Source organism: Natrix helvetica (assembly GCF_964273705.1).
Source record: "Natrix helvetica genome assembly, chromosome: 1".
NCBI lineage: Eukaryota > Metazoa > Chordata > Lepidosauria > Squamata > Natricidae > Natrix > Natrix helvetica.
In genome coordinates, this window is record NC_138548.1 from 372,106,104 (window position 1) to 372,120,924 (window position 14,821).

General features: G+C 44.2%; 1 protein-coding gene across 2 annotated transcripts; it reads right to left on the reverse strand.

The window, feature by feature from the left end:
- Positions 1-688: 688 nt before the first annotated feature.
- Positions 689-13,234, reverse strand: LOC309382961 (uncharacterized protein). Of its 2 annotated transcripts, none has more exons than XM_081934951.1 (5): positions 12,503-13,234; positions 9,436-9,524; positions 6,130-6,256; positions 3,288-3,579; positions 689-2,118 (listed from the first exon to the last, which is right to left on the reverse strand). In XM_081934951.1, exons 1-5 carry the CDS (start codon positions 12,600-12,602, stop codon positions 1,665-1,667), a joined length of 1,062 nt encoding a protein of 353 aa, XP_081791077.1. In that variant the 5' UTR covers positions 12,603-13,234; the 3' UTR covers positions 689-1,664. The 2 variants fall into 2 exon arrangements, with proteins under 2 accessions (XP_081791077.1, XP_081791078.1); XM_081934952.1 differs by having other exon boundaries at positions 3,288-3,576; positions 12,503-13,231.
- Between the last annotated feature and the right edge of the window lie 1,587 nt (positions 13,235-14,821).

Consider the following 14,821-nt stretch of genomic DNA (forward strand, 5'->3'; position numbering starts at 1 on the left):
TTTTATTTAAGTCTCAAGTGATGAAGCCCCCACAATTTCCGAGGGCAAGCTGTTCCATTGGTTGATTGTTCTCATGGTCAGAAAATTCCCCTTATTTCTAGGTTGAATCACTCCTTGGTCAGTTTCCATCCATTATTCCTTGTCCGGCCTTCAGGTGCTTTAGAGAATAGGTTGACCCCCTCCTGTATGTGGCAGCCCCTCAAATATTGGAGCACTGGTATCATGTCTCCATTGGCTTTTTTGGCTGCCGCTGCACACTGCTAGCTCATATTTACCTGGTTGTCCACTACCACTCTAAGATTCCTCTCACAGACACTGCTATTAAGCCTGGTTTCACCCAGTCTATATGTGTACTTTTGGTTTTTCTTACCTAAGTGTAGAACTTTACTTTTCTCTACATTGAATTTCATTTTGTTAGATAGGGCCCAGTGTTCAAGTCTGTCAAGATCCATCTAGATCTTGGGTGTTAGCTATTCCTGCCACCTTAGTATCATCTGCACATTGGTAAGTTCTCCTTCTATTCCCTCATCTAAATTGTTTATGAAGATATTGAAGACAACTCGAATCCCTGAAGCTTTTTCCGCACTCCAGGCATTTACCATATTTTTCGTACTATAAGACGCACCTGATCATAAGACGCACCTAGGTTTAGAGGAGGAAAACAAGAAAAAAAATATTCTGAACCAAATAGTATACTAATATATTTAATAAAATATAGCAGAATAATATTTCAACCATGTAAAGTCAACAGTGGCATTAAGAACTATTATCACTGTCATTAACAAATCAGGCGAGACTTTAAGGTTCAAGCATTCTTCTACTTTTCTGGAAACCCCAAAAACTCATCATCGCTAGTGTCAGAATTTATGAAGCTCAGTTGCTAACAGTCACTGATATCACTTTCTTCGCTATCTTCATATGTGATACTAGCTTCAGTTCCATCTAAGGCATTGCTAATGCCACATTTTTTGAATGACCATGCAGCGATTTCATCCTTCACTGAGTGCCATGATGTTTTAATCCATTCACAAACTTGAGTGATAGTGGGCCTCTTCATTCGTCCAGTAGGTGTCAGATCATGATTATCAGCAGCCGTCCATTTGTTCCACTCTTCTTGCATAAAGACTTTAAATGGTTTGTTAATGGAAACATCAAGAGGTTGCAACTGCCTGGTAACACACCCAGGAATTACGGCTAGATTAGTCTTCACTTCTTTAAAGTTATTTTTTGTAGTTTCATTAATATGTGCTTTATACTGGTCGAGCACTAATAAAGCAGATTTTTTCAGAAGTCCTCCAGGACGTTTGGCCCACAGTTTTTTAACCCATACTCTCAATCCATTTTCGGCCATCTATCCTTTCTCACACAACAACTCTTTATGGAATCACTTCTTTTGGAAAGTTTTTCCTTTTGAAAATTAACATCAGTGGTAATGTGGTGCCATGTGCACAGCAGGACAACACAATTGTGTAATATGTTTTCTCATGCCCTGAGGTTTTCACGGTTCTGGTTTTGGCACTTTTCAGATCAACAGTCTTATTAGATAGCACATCAAAGATTAGCAGGACTTCATCCATAAACCCAATCTGGCCAATTTCAAAATCGTTTTTCTTCCTAGCATCAATTACAAATTTATGAAAAGACAGAATCTTAGAGTCATATTATTATGGCATATTTTCCGCAATTCTAGTTTTGGTGCGTATAGCAAGGCCATATCGTCTCATAAATCTGTAGCACCATGATGGTGATCCAGTAAAATCCTGAATGCCTTTCTCTACCGCAATGCGTTTGGCTTCGTATATTATCATTTTTGTAGAAACTGCGAAGCCATTATTCCAGTGACATATGATCCATTCTTTCATGTACGCCTCTAACTGTGGCCACTTTGCAGCTAGTCCACGAAAATTGTGCTTACTTTTATCTTTCACTTTTTGCAGTTGATCCACCTGTTTCCTCCACTCTCTTATCATTTTTTCAGTTGGAGGTGGCCCAAAATGTCTCGCCGCTGCTCTGTTTCCATGTTCCTCAGCATATTTTACTACTTCCAGTTTAAAAGGAATTTTATAGGCTTGTCTTTTCTGCTTTGGCATCCCCGTGTGTAGCATGAGGTTCTTTCTTCTGCAAGAAAATACAGTAGTGAAAGAACTGTCAGTAACATGTCCTTTATTGTTATGAGAGCACTGTAGCTGAGAACATCAAGGAATGACACACTATTATAAGGGATCTGCTGCGGACATACTGCTATGTGGGGGGATCTGCTGCTGACGCATTGTTATGGGGCAACACACTTAAGATTTTACCTTTATAGGGGAGTTTATAAAGAGGACACTTTATTAGAGGACACTTTTTAGGCACTATTCATACGACTGTATTTTGTTTCCACAGTGCCCTCCTTACATCCCCATCAGAATGCCCCCTTACATTAGGTGTCCCCATCGGAGTACTGTGAATATGGAGCGCCGAATATGGAGCAGCAGGGTAGTGAGGGCAGGAGGCAGAGCCTGAGAGGACCACCGATAGGTGTCCTCTCATGTGCCAGCTTTGCCTATTGACTTCTGCAGTGCAGAAAAGAGACAGAAGAGATGGGCAATGACAAAGCAGAAGAGGCGGAGTTCAGCACTGTAAAACAGGGGGGTTAAACTCAAGGCCCAAGGGCTGGATGCAGCCCGCAAAGTCCTTAGATCTGAGCCGTGGGCCCATCCTGGAAATAGCGAAGGATCGGCCCATGGTGCCTCTGCCAGCGAAGACGGAGCTCAGGAGGACCATACACAGCCCTCCTGTTTTTGACCTCAACAGCCTCCTGCAGCCCTCTGCCAGTGAAAACGGAGCTCGGGAGGCCCTCCTGGGCTCCGTTTTCACTGGCAGAGGGCTGCAGGAGGCCGTTGCAGACAAAAATGGAGCCTAGATGAGTGATGTCAAGCTGGCCACACACACCCTGACCTTATCTGTCCCCCTGAGGTCAAACAAAACTCTGAGGCAGCCCTCAATGAAATCGAGATTGACACCACTGCTGTAAAAGGACCCCACCACCACAGCCTGGCTGCTATTCACCAAAGGACTGGCACCGGTCCATCATTGGGGACCCCTGAGGTAATACACTACATGATGTCAGGAACACATGGTCTGTGACACAATATTCGCTCCATAAGACTCACAGACATTTCCACCCACTTTTTGGGGGAAGGGAGAAAGTGTGTCTTATGGAGCGAAAAATACAGTATATAGTTTTTCTTCAATTTGTACTCTCTGATTTAAGGTAGGAGGAAAGGTCCTTCTGGAGTGTTTACCTGCTCTCCTTTTCTTTGTCTAAAGTGTGGCTTTTGCAACAGTCAAATAACCCCAGTTCATCTGGGAGTATTTTTCCACATCCTATACAAATTTCTCTTTCTTGAATATCATCTTCAGTCAAGAAGACACTGGCATCTGCATATTGAAAAGGAGAACATTCCAACAGTCCCCCTTTTAACTGGTCTTCCTTAAGGCTTTGTTTTCCAAACATCCTTTCTTCAACTTCATTTCTAGCTGTCGACAAGGATGCTTCTTCTTGGCTAGAACCTCCTGTTTCCCATTCATCAGCTGCTTGGAAGAGAAACAGAGAAAAGTTGACACCGATGATTTAGCACCAATTGTTGCATCTCTTATTTCAATATTATCAAAACTCTGCCCACCTCCCTCCAGCTCTTTTTTTCTTTTAACCCTTTTTGTGAATCTTCTTTCTTCTACCGTCAGGATGTGTTCAAAACATGGGGCTAGGCTTGGTATACAATTGATGTTAAGATTTGCCGTAGGCTGCCCTCTTGCCCTCCATAATTGCAAACTTCAATCCTTCGGATCAGCTCATTTTGAGTTTCAAGGTGGGCACCTTCAGCTTGGCTGCTCCTTCAGATTCAGTTTCAGGAAAGCAGGAGAGTTGATTGAAAGATGAGCATGGTATATAAGTGTTATGAATAGAGCAGGGGTGGCGAACACGCGGCTCGCGAGCCGCATGCGGCTCCCGGCCAAAATAAATGAGGCTCTTTGCCTCTTATCATTATTTAGTATACTGTGGCTCGGATCGCGCGCTCCCTTTCGGAAGCTGGGGAGGTCCTTTGCAGGCAGCTAGAACGGGCCGCCTGCAAAGGACTTCCCCAGACTTGCTTTGAGGAGCACGGGGCGACTGAGGCTAGTTGTGAAGCCCCAAAGCCCCCACCGCCACCGGAAGAACTGCTGCCACCTCCTCCTCATCCTCCTCTAACAGGCAGCACTGCCGGATTTGCCGCCCGGCGCTGCGGCTGAGATGAAGCCGCCAAAGCTCCAGCCGGCATCTCCACGCGTGGCAGCGGCGCCTCCCCTCCGCTCGGAGCAGCTGAGCTCAGTCAGCGCTGGGTTACCCCTGCCCCCTCCTCCTCCTCCGCCGTGCTTTTGAGGAGCCATGAGGCTGCAGGAGCCAGTAGGAAGGCGGGGGGGGGGGGGAGAGCAGGGGAAAAAAAGCCTCATGGCTCCTCAAAAGCACGGAGGAGGGGGAGGGGGCAGAGGTAACCCAGCGCTGAGCTCAGGAGCAAATCTGGTGATTCTGTTGGAGGAGGAGGAGGAGGAGGTAGCAGCAGTTATTCTGGTGGCAACTCGTACTCGTCGGCATCTTCAGCAGAAGCCCTGCCCACAATGAAGAAAGCAAAGATGGAGCAGATCCACGCAGATGACGTCGCTGCAACATGACTGGAGGAGGAATCTGGGAGTTGAAGTCCACAAGTGTTAAAGCTGTCAGGTTTGAAGACCCCTGGGGGTTTTTTTCCCTAAAGGGTTAGGGGTGCAAGGGTCTTGTAACTTGACAGCTTTAAGAGTTGCGTGCTTCAAATGCCAGAGTTTCTGAGCCAACATTTTGGTTGCTAAGCAGGAGCGTTGTTAAGTGATACTGATATTATATAACACTTTGAATTAAGCGGGTACCTTGAAGAAACATAACTTTGAGTTTCAAATAATACTGATTTCGTTGTTGTCTTAGGTGACATCTGTGAAAAAAATTCGGGTGCTCAGGCATGAAAATGTGCCGCTCAAACACTATACTTTTCTGCTCACATCAAAAAAAAATTAGAGGGAACATTGCTTCCAGGTCTGTTTTGGCAGGTCACTGCGTGGTGTGGCTCTCTGACTCTCACAGTTTAAAATTTTGTCTCTTTTTGTCGAACTTGTTCGCCACCCCTGGAATAGAGGGAAACATCGCCTAGGTGGGAAAATGGACTTGATAAAGGTGGATCAGTGACTTGGACCTGGGAACTGAACATCAGCCTCCACTCCATGAGGAAGTGCAGCCTTGAAAAAAAAAAACCTGGTTCTCATGGGTGTTTGTTCATCCTTGGTCGTCCTCGCATTTACAAACAAAATTCACAAAAGAAGCTTTGGAGAAAATGCGGGGGAAGAGTCACCTTGATGGAAGATCCCATCTCTTGAGAACTCAGTGCCTTAGAAAACCCAATTCTCTAGCATTTACTTTCTTGGGATGCTCTCTGTGGGCTTCCATCATTACAGCCAGAAAATATAAAGAGGAATAGAGCACTTAAAATTATCTACAAAGTGGGACAGACAGGATTGAAAACTGTATGGGAGGACCAGTCTCCTCATTCTATAGGCAACATAAAGTTTTTAGTTCATCTTAACAGACAAAGTACCGTAGGAGTGGAACAGCAAATGAGGACATTCTTTCTCCATTATAGGAAAAGAAGAGGTCAATATTTTTAATTTTTTAATTTAATTTTATTGAATTTATAGACCGCCCCCTCTCCCCAAAGGGACTCGGGGCGGTGTACAGACCACAAATAAAACAATATACAAAACTTAAATATTTATAAATACCCATTAAAACAAATTAAGTGATAGGCTGTACAGTGTAGTTAAAAATTAAAACAACCTAAAAAATCTATCCCTAAAGATTTAAAATACAGGCTAGAGGGACACAAAACTACAGTTAGGCCATTTTTCTTTTTAAAAATCAGCTGCTTGCTTATTTATTTAGCATATAGCATAAAATACATGGATAGCAGCAGTAAAGATGTCCGGAATGAACACATAAGGTGATACACATAAAATGAAAATACTGTTTGTGCCTCACTAGAAAATACCTTCCACCAGAATTTCATCCCAGAAAAAACTTACTTAAGGAGGCCAGGTTCCTTGCATTTTCCAGCATGACCTCTTGATAAAGAGTTTTTTGCTCCAAATCCAGTAAGGACCATTCCTCTACAGAGAAAGACAAAGCTACATCCTCAAAAGAGATGGAATTCTGAAACAGAAACAACATATACTATAATGTCTCTTCGTAAGGATAACTTGAATACCATATTTTGGGGGGACGCACTGGAGTATAAGACGCACCTTACTTTTGGGGGAGGAAAATAGGGGAGGGGGAAATTCTGCCTACCAGGTATTCATCTGGCTAGCATTCTTAGTCTGGTCAGCTTCAGCACATAAGTTTGCTGGCTTTGAGCATGCACATGCTTTTTATCCCCTGGACTATGTATTCCAAGTGAGGTCGCACTGATTAACAATCACTTGCGATCATTACAAACAATCATTACTGAGGGCAAGTGAGAAGCCTATTTGGACCAAAAAGGAGTGCACTTTGCTATCTAAACTCTATCTGAGATCATCAACCAGCATGATTGATGATATTTCTATTCCAGAAACTTGGAACAGTAATACTAACAAATTATCTGCTCCACAGAAAAGTTGAAGGGCATACTTAAATGAGAAAATTCAAAGAAGATAGCCACAATTTGCAAAATAATGGGTTGCATTGGAGAGAAGTAGATTTCGCATTCCTTGAGAAATTGTTTTTGAAGCACAGACTCCATTTTGTTTCGTCTCTACTCTTCCAAGCCTCACTTAGATGTATCAGTATCCAAAAGGATAAGAATTCGAAGCTTTTTTTTCCACCCCTAATGAGGCTCTAAGAAGTGAAGCGAAAAGCCTCGACATCAGCTGTGCTTTGGAAGCTTTTTTCCAGCCCTAATGAGGCACTAACATAGGAGGGAGCAGCAATGAGAAAAGCAGGCAATGTACAGAAGAGGAAAATCGCTTCACTCATTAGCGCCCCATTAGGGGTAAAAAAAAGCTTTGAAAAAGCTACATTCAAAGCACCCAAATTTTCAGCCTCTTTTGGTGTGTGTGTGTGTGTGTGTGTCTTATGGGGGGGGAGTGTGCGCCGAAAAATATGGTAATCTAAATGCAAAATTTCTTTTTAAAGACAAATCCTGCTTTACAAATAGGATAAGTAAGCAACTTCCCTGGAGAAAATGGACAGAGCTGCAGCCTCTGATTGAAAAATACACCTGGGATAATCTTTCATGACTACCGTATTTTTCGGAGTATAAGACGCACTCCCCCCCATAAGAGGGTGAAAATTTGGGTGCATCTTATACACCGAATGTAGCCCCACCCACACCTACCAGAGACCAAAAACGTGAGGCATGGAGGCAGCGATGGTGTATGGCAATCCCTGCAGTCTGGAACAGCTGATTGGGGGTATTCTGGCAGTCCAATCTACCCGCCAATCAGCTGTGCTGAATCAGGCTGCAATAAGTGCTAAGGGTGATCTGGCTGGTCAGAGTTTGCAGCAGCAATCACATTCAGAAAGCACACAGAAGTAACTGATTCAGCAGGACACAACACAAGCAGTTTCACTTTCAGTTCTTAGCTAAACCAGGATCCTTCCTGTCTCCTTATTGTTCACACAGCAAATACTGTTTCAGAGTCCAAATAGCCCTCATTGGCTGACTTAGTTGCTATGCCTATTCATTGGCTGACCTTGTTACTATGTGTTCCAAGTCATGAACTCTCACACACTGACATGAAGCTAGCCAGCTGAATACCATGGATGCTGGTAGGCAGTCATAATTTTTCTTCTTATTATTTTTCTCCCCCAAAACTAAGGTGCATCTTATACTCCGGAGCATCTTATACTCTGAAAAATATGGTAATTCTAGAGCAGCAGCACCCCAATTCTCCCTTCTCTATCTACTGATAGATGAATCTTGGATGTACCACTGACGGGAGGATCCATCCAGCCCTTCCCTGAAGCTGGTTTCTACAAGAAGAATTTGGAGAGCTTTATCTGACATTTTGGACCCTGCCTTATGTTGTCCCTCAACGCAATACTCACAGAAGAGCTATATGAAGCTGTTGGGAGTACTGTGAGAGATTGAGATGGTGTCTATCTATAAATTTACATATTTATTTATAAATTACACTAGTAGAAATTAAGGCAATCAGAACTACCTATAAGGTCACTGCAGATTATTGACATATAGCAAGACATTTTGTCTAAAACAGGGGTGTCAACCTCAAGGCCCAGGGCCCAGATCTGGCCTGCAGGGTACTTAGATCTGGCCCGCAGGACCACCCTGGAAACAGCAAAGGACCAGCTGTGGTGCTTCTGCCAGTGGAAACGTGCTCCTCCCAAGCTCCATTTTCGGCTGTCATGAACTCCTGCAACCCTCAACCAGTGAAAACATGGCCCTCACGAGCTCCGTTTTCAATGGAGAGGATTGCAGGAGGCTGTGGCAACCAAAAACGGAGCTTGGGAGCCTATTTTTGCTGGCAGAGCACTCGGGCCCCCACAAGCGCCCCTGACAGGAGTGACGTCAAGCTGCCCATGCCCTCCCCGGCCACGCCTCCCCCAAGATCAAGCACAACCCTGATGTGGCCCTCAATGAAATTAAGTTTGACACTCCTGGTCTAAGAGAATATACTAAAAGGACTTTTGAGTAAATATATATTTTTATCTTGCAATACTGCATTTTAACCACTGTGCCACCATGGCTCCAATAATATTACATTGTCATGTATTGCAGAGTTGAGACCATAAGTACCATAATTTTGGGAGTATAAGATGCACCGGAGTATAAGACGCACCAAGATTTTGAAGAGGTAAATTTTTTTAAAAAGTTTTTGGATTCTGCAGGCCTCCCAAACCTTCTGCAAGTCTCATTTTTTGTGAAAAACGGGGCATGCAGAGAGTTTGAGAGGCCTGCAACGTGCTCCTGGGGCGGGGGCGGGGGGGGCAAAAACGAGCAAAAAAGGCCCGTTTTTTATGAAAACTGGTCCCTTTTTTTTGCAAAAAAACAGGGCATGCATAGGCTTTGGGAGGCTTGTAGAGTGCTCCTGGGAGCTGGGGGGGGCATTTTTGTCCTCCCCAGCCCCCAGGAGCATTTTGCAGACCTCTCAAATCCTCTGCACATTCATTTTTGTTAAGAGGGCGAGGTTTCGGGAGGCCAAAAATACTGTATTCACTGTATAAGACGCACCCAGATTCCCACCCTCTTTTTGGGGGGGGAAAAGGTGCGTCTTACACTCCAAAAAATACAGTATATTACCAGATACATTCCATTCATTCCCCCACCTATTTAGGACAAGGCTGGAGCATATTGAATGATATTTGCAGTTTGAAGAAGTTTTTCCTACCTTCCTTGGAAGTACAAGTACAAACGTTGCTATTGCTCCACAAAAGACAATAGTTGTTCCAGAAGATACCATCGATGTTGCTCTGGTTTCTGAGAGTGTGAAAGAAAGCAGAGGAACTGTTTGTTATACAAACATTCAGACTGATGAGGTTGTGCAAAAGCTGGGAGGTAATGGAAGCCAGGGATTATGGATTGGTACCAATAAAGGAGACTATTTGTAGCTCAGGATTGAAATGAGGGGTCCTTGGTGCTCTCTGAGTTTGCTGTTTTCTCAAGACATTTCAAGACACAAACGAGGTTATTTCACCTGTGCTAGTCAGGAGTGCTGTTTGTTGCCAGTTTATATTCTGTGGTTTTGCCTGTCTGTATGGGTGAGGGCGGGTCTTTGGTTGTGCTGTTTACTGATGGCTGTTTGCAATTTCAAATAGGGGTGTTGTTTACCTGATTGGTCTGAAGTTAACCTTGGAGTTAATCTGTGCTGATTACTGGTGGACTGTCTTTTGTTTCCTTTTGGGTTGGTTGATTGCCTCTTTTGGATAGTCTATAGATGTTTTTGTATTGTTGTTAATGTCTATGTGTCTATTGATGGCTGATTTGACAGAGTGCCAGGCTTCTAGAAATTCCCTTTTGGGGAATTTTGGACTTGGCCTGGTCTAGGATGGGCACATTTTCCCAATTGAAACTATGGTTATATCTGCCTATCTGTGGTGAAATTAAAGGTTTTTTTGTCATGTGGATGTAGATTGGGCTAAGTGAAGTCATGGAAGGAGTATGTGTCTCAACAACCAAATACAACCAAGGATCATCTGGAGACCTTTAATTTTGGATTGAGACCACTGGAGAAAACTTGTGTTTCACTCAATGGTGGATAACCAATTGAACTAGACAGGAGAAACGCCCAGTATGTGCTTTTAAGTCTTTCTCCCAACCCAAATTTTGAATGGAGACCACATAATCTGCTGTAGACAAGTTTACTAAACTGCACAAGAACACGAGATGAGGTTTCCGCCCTGAATAGGGAAGAAGGTAAAAATCACACTAGTGATCTTGTTTATCTAAATGAAAGCAACACCACTTAGCCAAAAATTCCCCTCCCCAATAACCTATATTCTCCTTTGTTATTATTAACGTTAAGACTGCAGAAAAAACAATTACTACCAACCGGCCTTCCATTGAGGACCTGTACACTGCACGAATCAAAAAGAGGCCGTGAAAATATTTATAGACCCCTCGCATCCTGGACATAAATTGTTTCAACTCATACCCTCAAAACGATGCTATAGAGTACTGCACACCGAGACAACTAGACACAAGAACAGTATTTTCCCCAAACACCATCATTCTACTAAACAAATAATTCTCTCAATACTGTCAAACTATTCCCTAAGGCTGCATTACTATTATTATTAGTCTTCTCATCGTTCCTATCGCCCATCTCCTCCCACTTATGACGGCAGGACTGTAACTTTGCTTGTATCCTTACGATTTATATTCATATTGATTGTTTCCTGATTGCTTATTGTACCCTATGTACCCTATGACTATCAAGTGTTGTACCTTATGATACTTGATGAATGTATCTTGTCTTTTTATGTATTCTGAGAGCATATTCACCAAAGACAAATTCCTTGTGTGTCCAATCCCACTTGGCCAATAAAGAATTATATTATAGTCTATTGATTTTATTTATTCAGCACACCCAGAGCAAATTCGGGGGATCAAATTCCTGGTTCTAGGAACTGATCCTCGAGTTGTCATTTCTGCATTTGTCAAACACTGTGATCTGTAGGAAGTTAGCAACCACCCCTCTCCTAGAAAAATGAAATATCCTGGGAAATGTTGAAAAGGCAGAATATTATGTTTCCCTGGATAAGAAATGGGGAAACATGTTTTTAGGCAGAAAAGAGGCTCACTCTTAATAGCCCTCACCTTTGTTAATGGACCATTAAAAAAGCCTGGGCCAATCTATTCTACATAACAAAGATCCCTCCCCTTCAGCTCCAGAGTGATGGGATTAAGACATGATAGTATTAGCCCTTTACCCAAATCATCACATGGCATCTGGGAACTCAACCACACTTGGATTCAAAATACAGCCTAGAGATTTGCCCCTGCATGGGCCCATGGCAGTCTGACAACCAATCAGAATACATTTCTTACACAGGAACAAGAAACAGAGAGGTGGGGCCAAACAGAGCATAAAAAACCCAGCCCCTTTTTTGTCTCTTTTCTTCTTCACCCAACATCTGGAAACATGTGATCCCCCTTTTCAGGAGCTCAAGCCATGTGATCCCGTCCACCATTAAACCATCTTTCCAAGCAGCCTCCATGTTTCCAGTGCCTTTCCCCCCACTTGGAGCCGAACCCAGAAGGACATTTCTTTCAACAGATCCATTTATGATTTTGTGTTGTTTGACCTCAAACTGCTATATTTTTTGGAAGGCTGGAGAGGTTTTCTTAGGCAAAGCGATCCATATCCTTGTTAGCTCATTGGATTACTGTAATGTACTGTATATATATTCAGTAATATATACTGTAATATATTCAGCCTTATGGTTCTCCTCTGACACCCAGTAGGGAGCAGTCTGCAGTCTGAAGTGGGGAATTTATACAATAAAGCAACACAGAAATTGACTGCAATCTCTTCCATCCCAAAACCCACAGAGGTGTGCTGGATGTTCCCCTTCTGGGCAGATAATCAGGAAAGATGAGCCCCCAAAAATCTTTTTTCCTCAGTAGGGTTTGCTCTTTGCCCCAAAGGTGCTTTTTTCCTCCCCCAAGAGGCAACTGGACTTTCTTGCCTCTGGAAAAAAGCCCCTTTGGGACAACTATGACCTGGATGACCGGGAATCCCCACAGACGATTAGCCCTTTGAAACATCCAAGGAGAAAGGCTGATTCCTTTTTAATTGCACGCAGCCAGGAGACTTTCTCAACGGGTGATACAGAAAACCCACAGCCAATTTAATTTTAAAGAAACAAGACCTAAGGAGAAAGAAGTTCACGAATGAAAGCAACTCGGGCAAAGTCCACCCCGAGGATGAATGAGCATCGGAAGAACCTTTTTACCTGATGGTCTCTTCTGAGATGGATCCTCCTGAGCGATTCCTCCAGACGGCAGCTCCAAGGAGCGATCGCCCACCTTTCCTCCGGGCCCTTCCGCAGCCATTTAACTTTTGTCCTGAAACAACCCTCTCTCTCTCTCTCACACACACACACACGGGGGGGGAGGGGAGAGGGAGGGAGGGAGGGAGAGAAAGAGAGGGGGAAAGGGGGGAGGGAAGGAGGGGAGAGAGAGAAAGAGAGAAACAAACAAAAGAAACAAACACAAAACGGTCGCGGGAAACGACCATCAAAGGGCCAGCAAAATAATCTGCACGAGGAGAAAGTGATGGTCGTGGAAACAATCGGATGAGCGATCCAAGAAGCATTTAAGGTTTAGGTTCCCGAGAAGTCGTGCCCCAGGACTGGCAGAAGGGAAGGAGAGAACTTCTCGTCCGGCACCCGCGGGGGAAGAGGCTCTTGCCCCTCGTCCGGACTCCCTTCTCTCCCCCCCCCCAAAAAAAGCGCGCAGAGCAGCTTCCACGATCCGCCTTACTCGCAGCACCGCCGGCAACGCTTTTATCCAGCCTAGGCGCGCAGCTGCAATTCCGCGCATGCACCTCCTTTCCCCGGAAGGACCTCTGCGAGGGCTTTACAGTTGGCTGGGCACAGAATGGTTCTCCCTGGCGAGCCCCCTCGGCCCCCTCCGGTCTTCTTCCCCTTGCAGTTTTTTTTTTTAAATCCTGTTGACCTGGGAAAGCAAGAGGTTATTGTCAAGAAGATGCCCCGAAGCAGATTCTGCTTCTAATCCTGGAAAGAGAAGGGAAGAGGACGCCCAAGGTGATCATCTGGGAGGAACAATAACAATAACAACAGGGTCGGAAGGGACCTTGCAGGTCATCTAGTCCAATCCTCTGCTCAAGCAGGAGACCCTGTGCCATTTCTGACACATGGCAGTCCAGTCTCTTCTCGAAAGCCTCTAGTGATGAAGCGCCCACCAAGTCTGAAGGCAAAAGCTGATTGCTCTGTCAAAAAAATTCTCCTTATTTCCAGGTTGAATCTCTCCTTGATCAGTTTCCATCCTTTGTTCCTTGTCTGGCCTTCGGGTGCCTTGGAAAATAGCTTGACCCCCCTCCTCTCTTTGGCAGTGCCTCAAATATTGGAACACTGCTCTTATGTCTCCCCCTGGTCCTTCTCTTTTCTTCACTAGACTAGGAGTGTGTGTGTGTGTGTGTGTGTGTGTGTGTGTGTGTGTGTGTGTAGAGTTTGAAAGGCTAAAGTTTGAAGAGAAGAGGAAGAGTTGGAAGGAACATTGGAGGTCTTCCTGCTTAGGCAGGAAACCCTATACCCCTTCAGACAAATGTTCTCTTTGAAAGCCTCCAGTGTTGGGGCATTCACAACTTCTGGAGGCAAGCTGTTCCACTGATTAACCGTTCTAACTGTCAGGAAATTTCTCCTCAGTTCTAAGTTGCTTCTCTCCTTGATTAGTTTCCACCCATTGCTTCTTGTTCTACCCTCAGGTGCCTTGGAGAATAGTTTGACTCCCTCCTCTTTGGGGCAACCCCTGAGATATTGGAAGACTGCTATCATGTCTCCCCTGGTCCTTCTTTCTCTTAAGCTAAACATACCCAGTTCCTGCAACCATTCTTCATATGTTTTAACCTCCAGTCCCCTTTAACAAACTATTCTTGAGGAAAGGGTATCAAGACTATCTGGTTTTAATCATACATTATGAATGCTTGTTGCACTCTGGCAGCATATAAACATCATAAATAAAACTCCCAGAAGCAAATAGAATTAACTTCTGAGGACTCTGCTCCATTAGAGGGAACACATCTCTACCTGACAAGATGGCGCCTTCTGAGAGACAAATCCAAAGACTAAACTTCTTGGAGATTTAGGAGCATGAAGCTCTTTATCAGATACTTCTCACTACTTGGGCAATTTTAAATCCTTTATGAGTTTTATATTTATCTTGAAATACACGTTTTTGTTATGCATCCAACCAATCCTTCATGAATTGTTTCCTTTCCTGGAGGCCTTACTAAATTTATCTGCAGATTATAAATAAAAGGATGTTTATGGGGGCCACAACCAGAGGTGGGTTGCTCCCAGTTTGCCCAGGATCAGGCAAACCGGTAGTGGCGGCAGCGGGAGGCTCCGCCCACCCGCTTCTGTGCATGTGCAGAAGTGGTGCGCATGCAGGCCTGCATGAGCAAACCGGTAGTAAAAAAAAAAATGGAAACCCACCACTGGCCACAACAAACCAAAACTGGAACTCCTGAGGTACCACAGTCATCTTTCATCACAAGCTACTTTTCTACTTAGGGAAAAGGTAAATGTTCC

Coding starts and splice junctions, on each gene's coding strand:
- LOC309382961 (XM_081934951.1), bottom strand. CDS start 12,602: ATGGCTGCGGAAGGGCCCGGAGGAAAGGTGGGCGATCGCTCCTTGGAG. Junction 3,580..6,129: donor AAGGAACCTGGCCTCCTTAA/GTAAGTTTTTTC, acceptor TTCTCTTCCAAG/CAGCTGATGAATGGGAAACA. Junction 2,119..3,287: donor GACAAAGAAAAGGAGAGCAG/GTAAACACTCCA, acceptor ATTTTCTTGCAG/AAGAAAGAACCTCATGCTAC.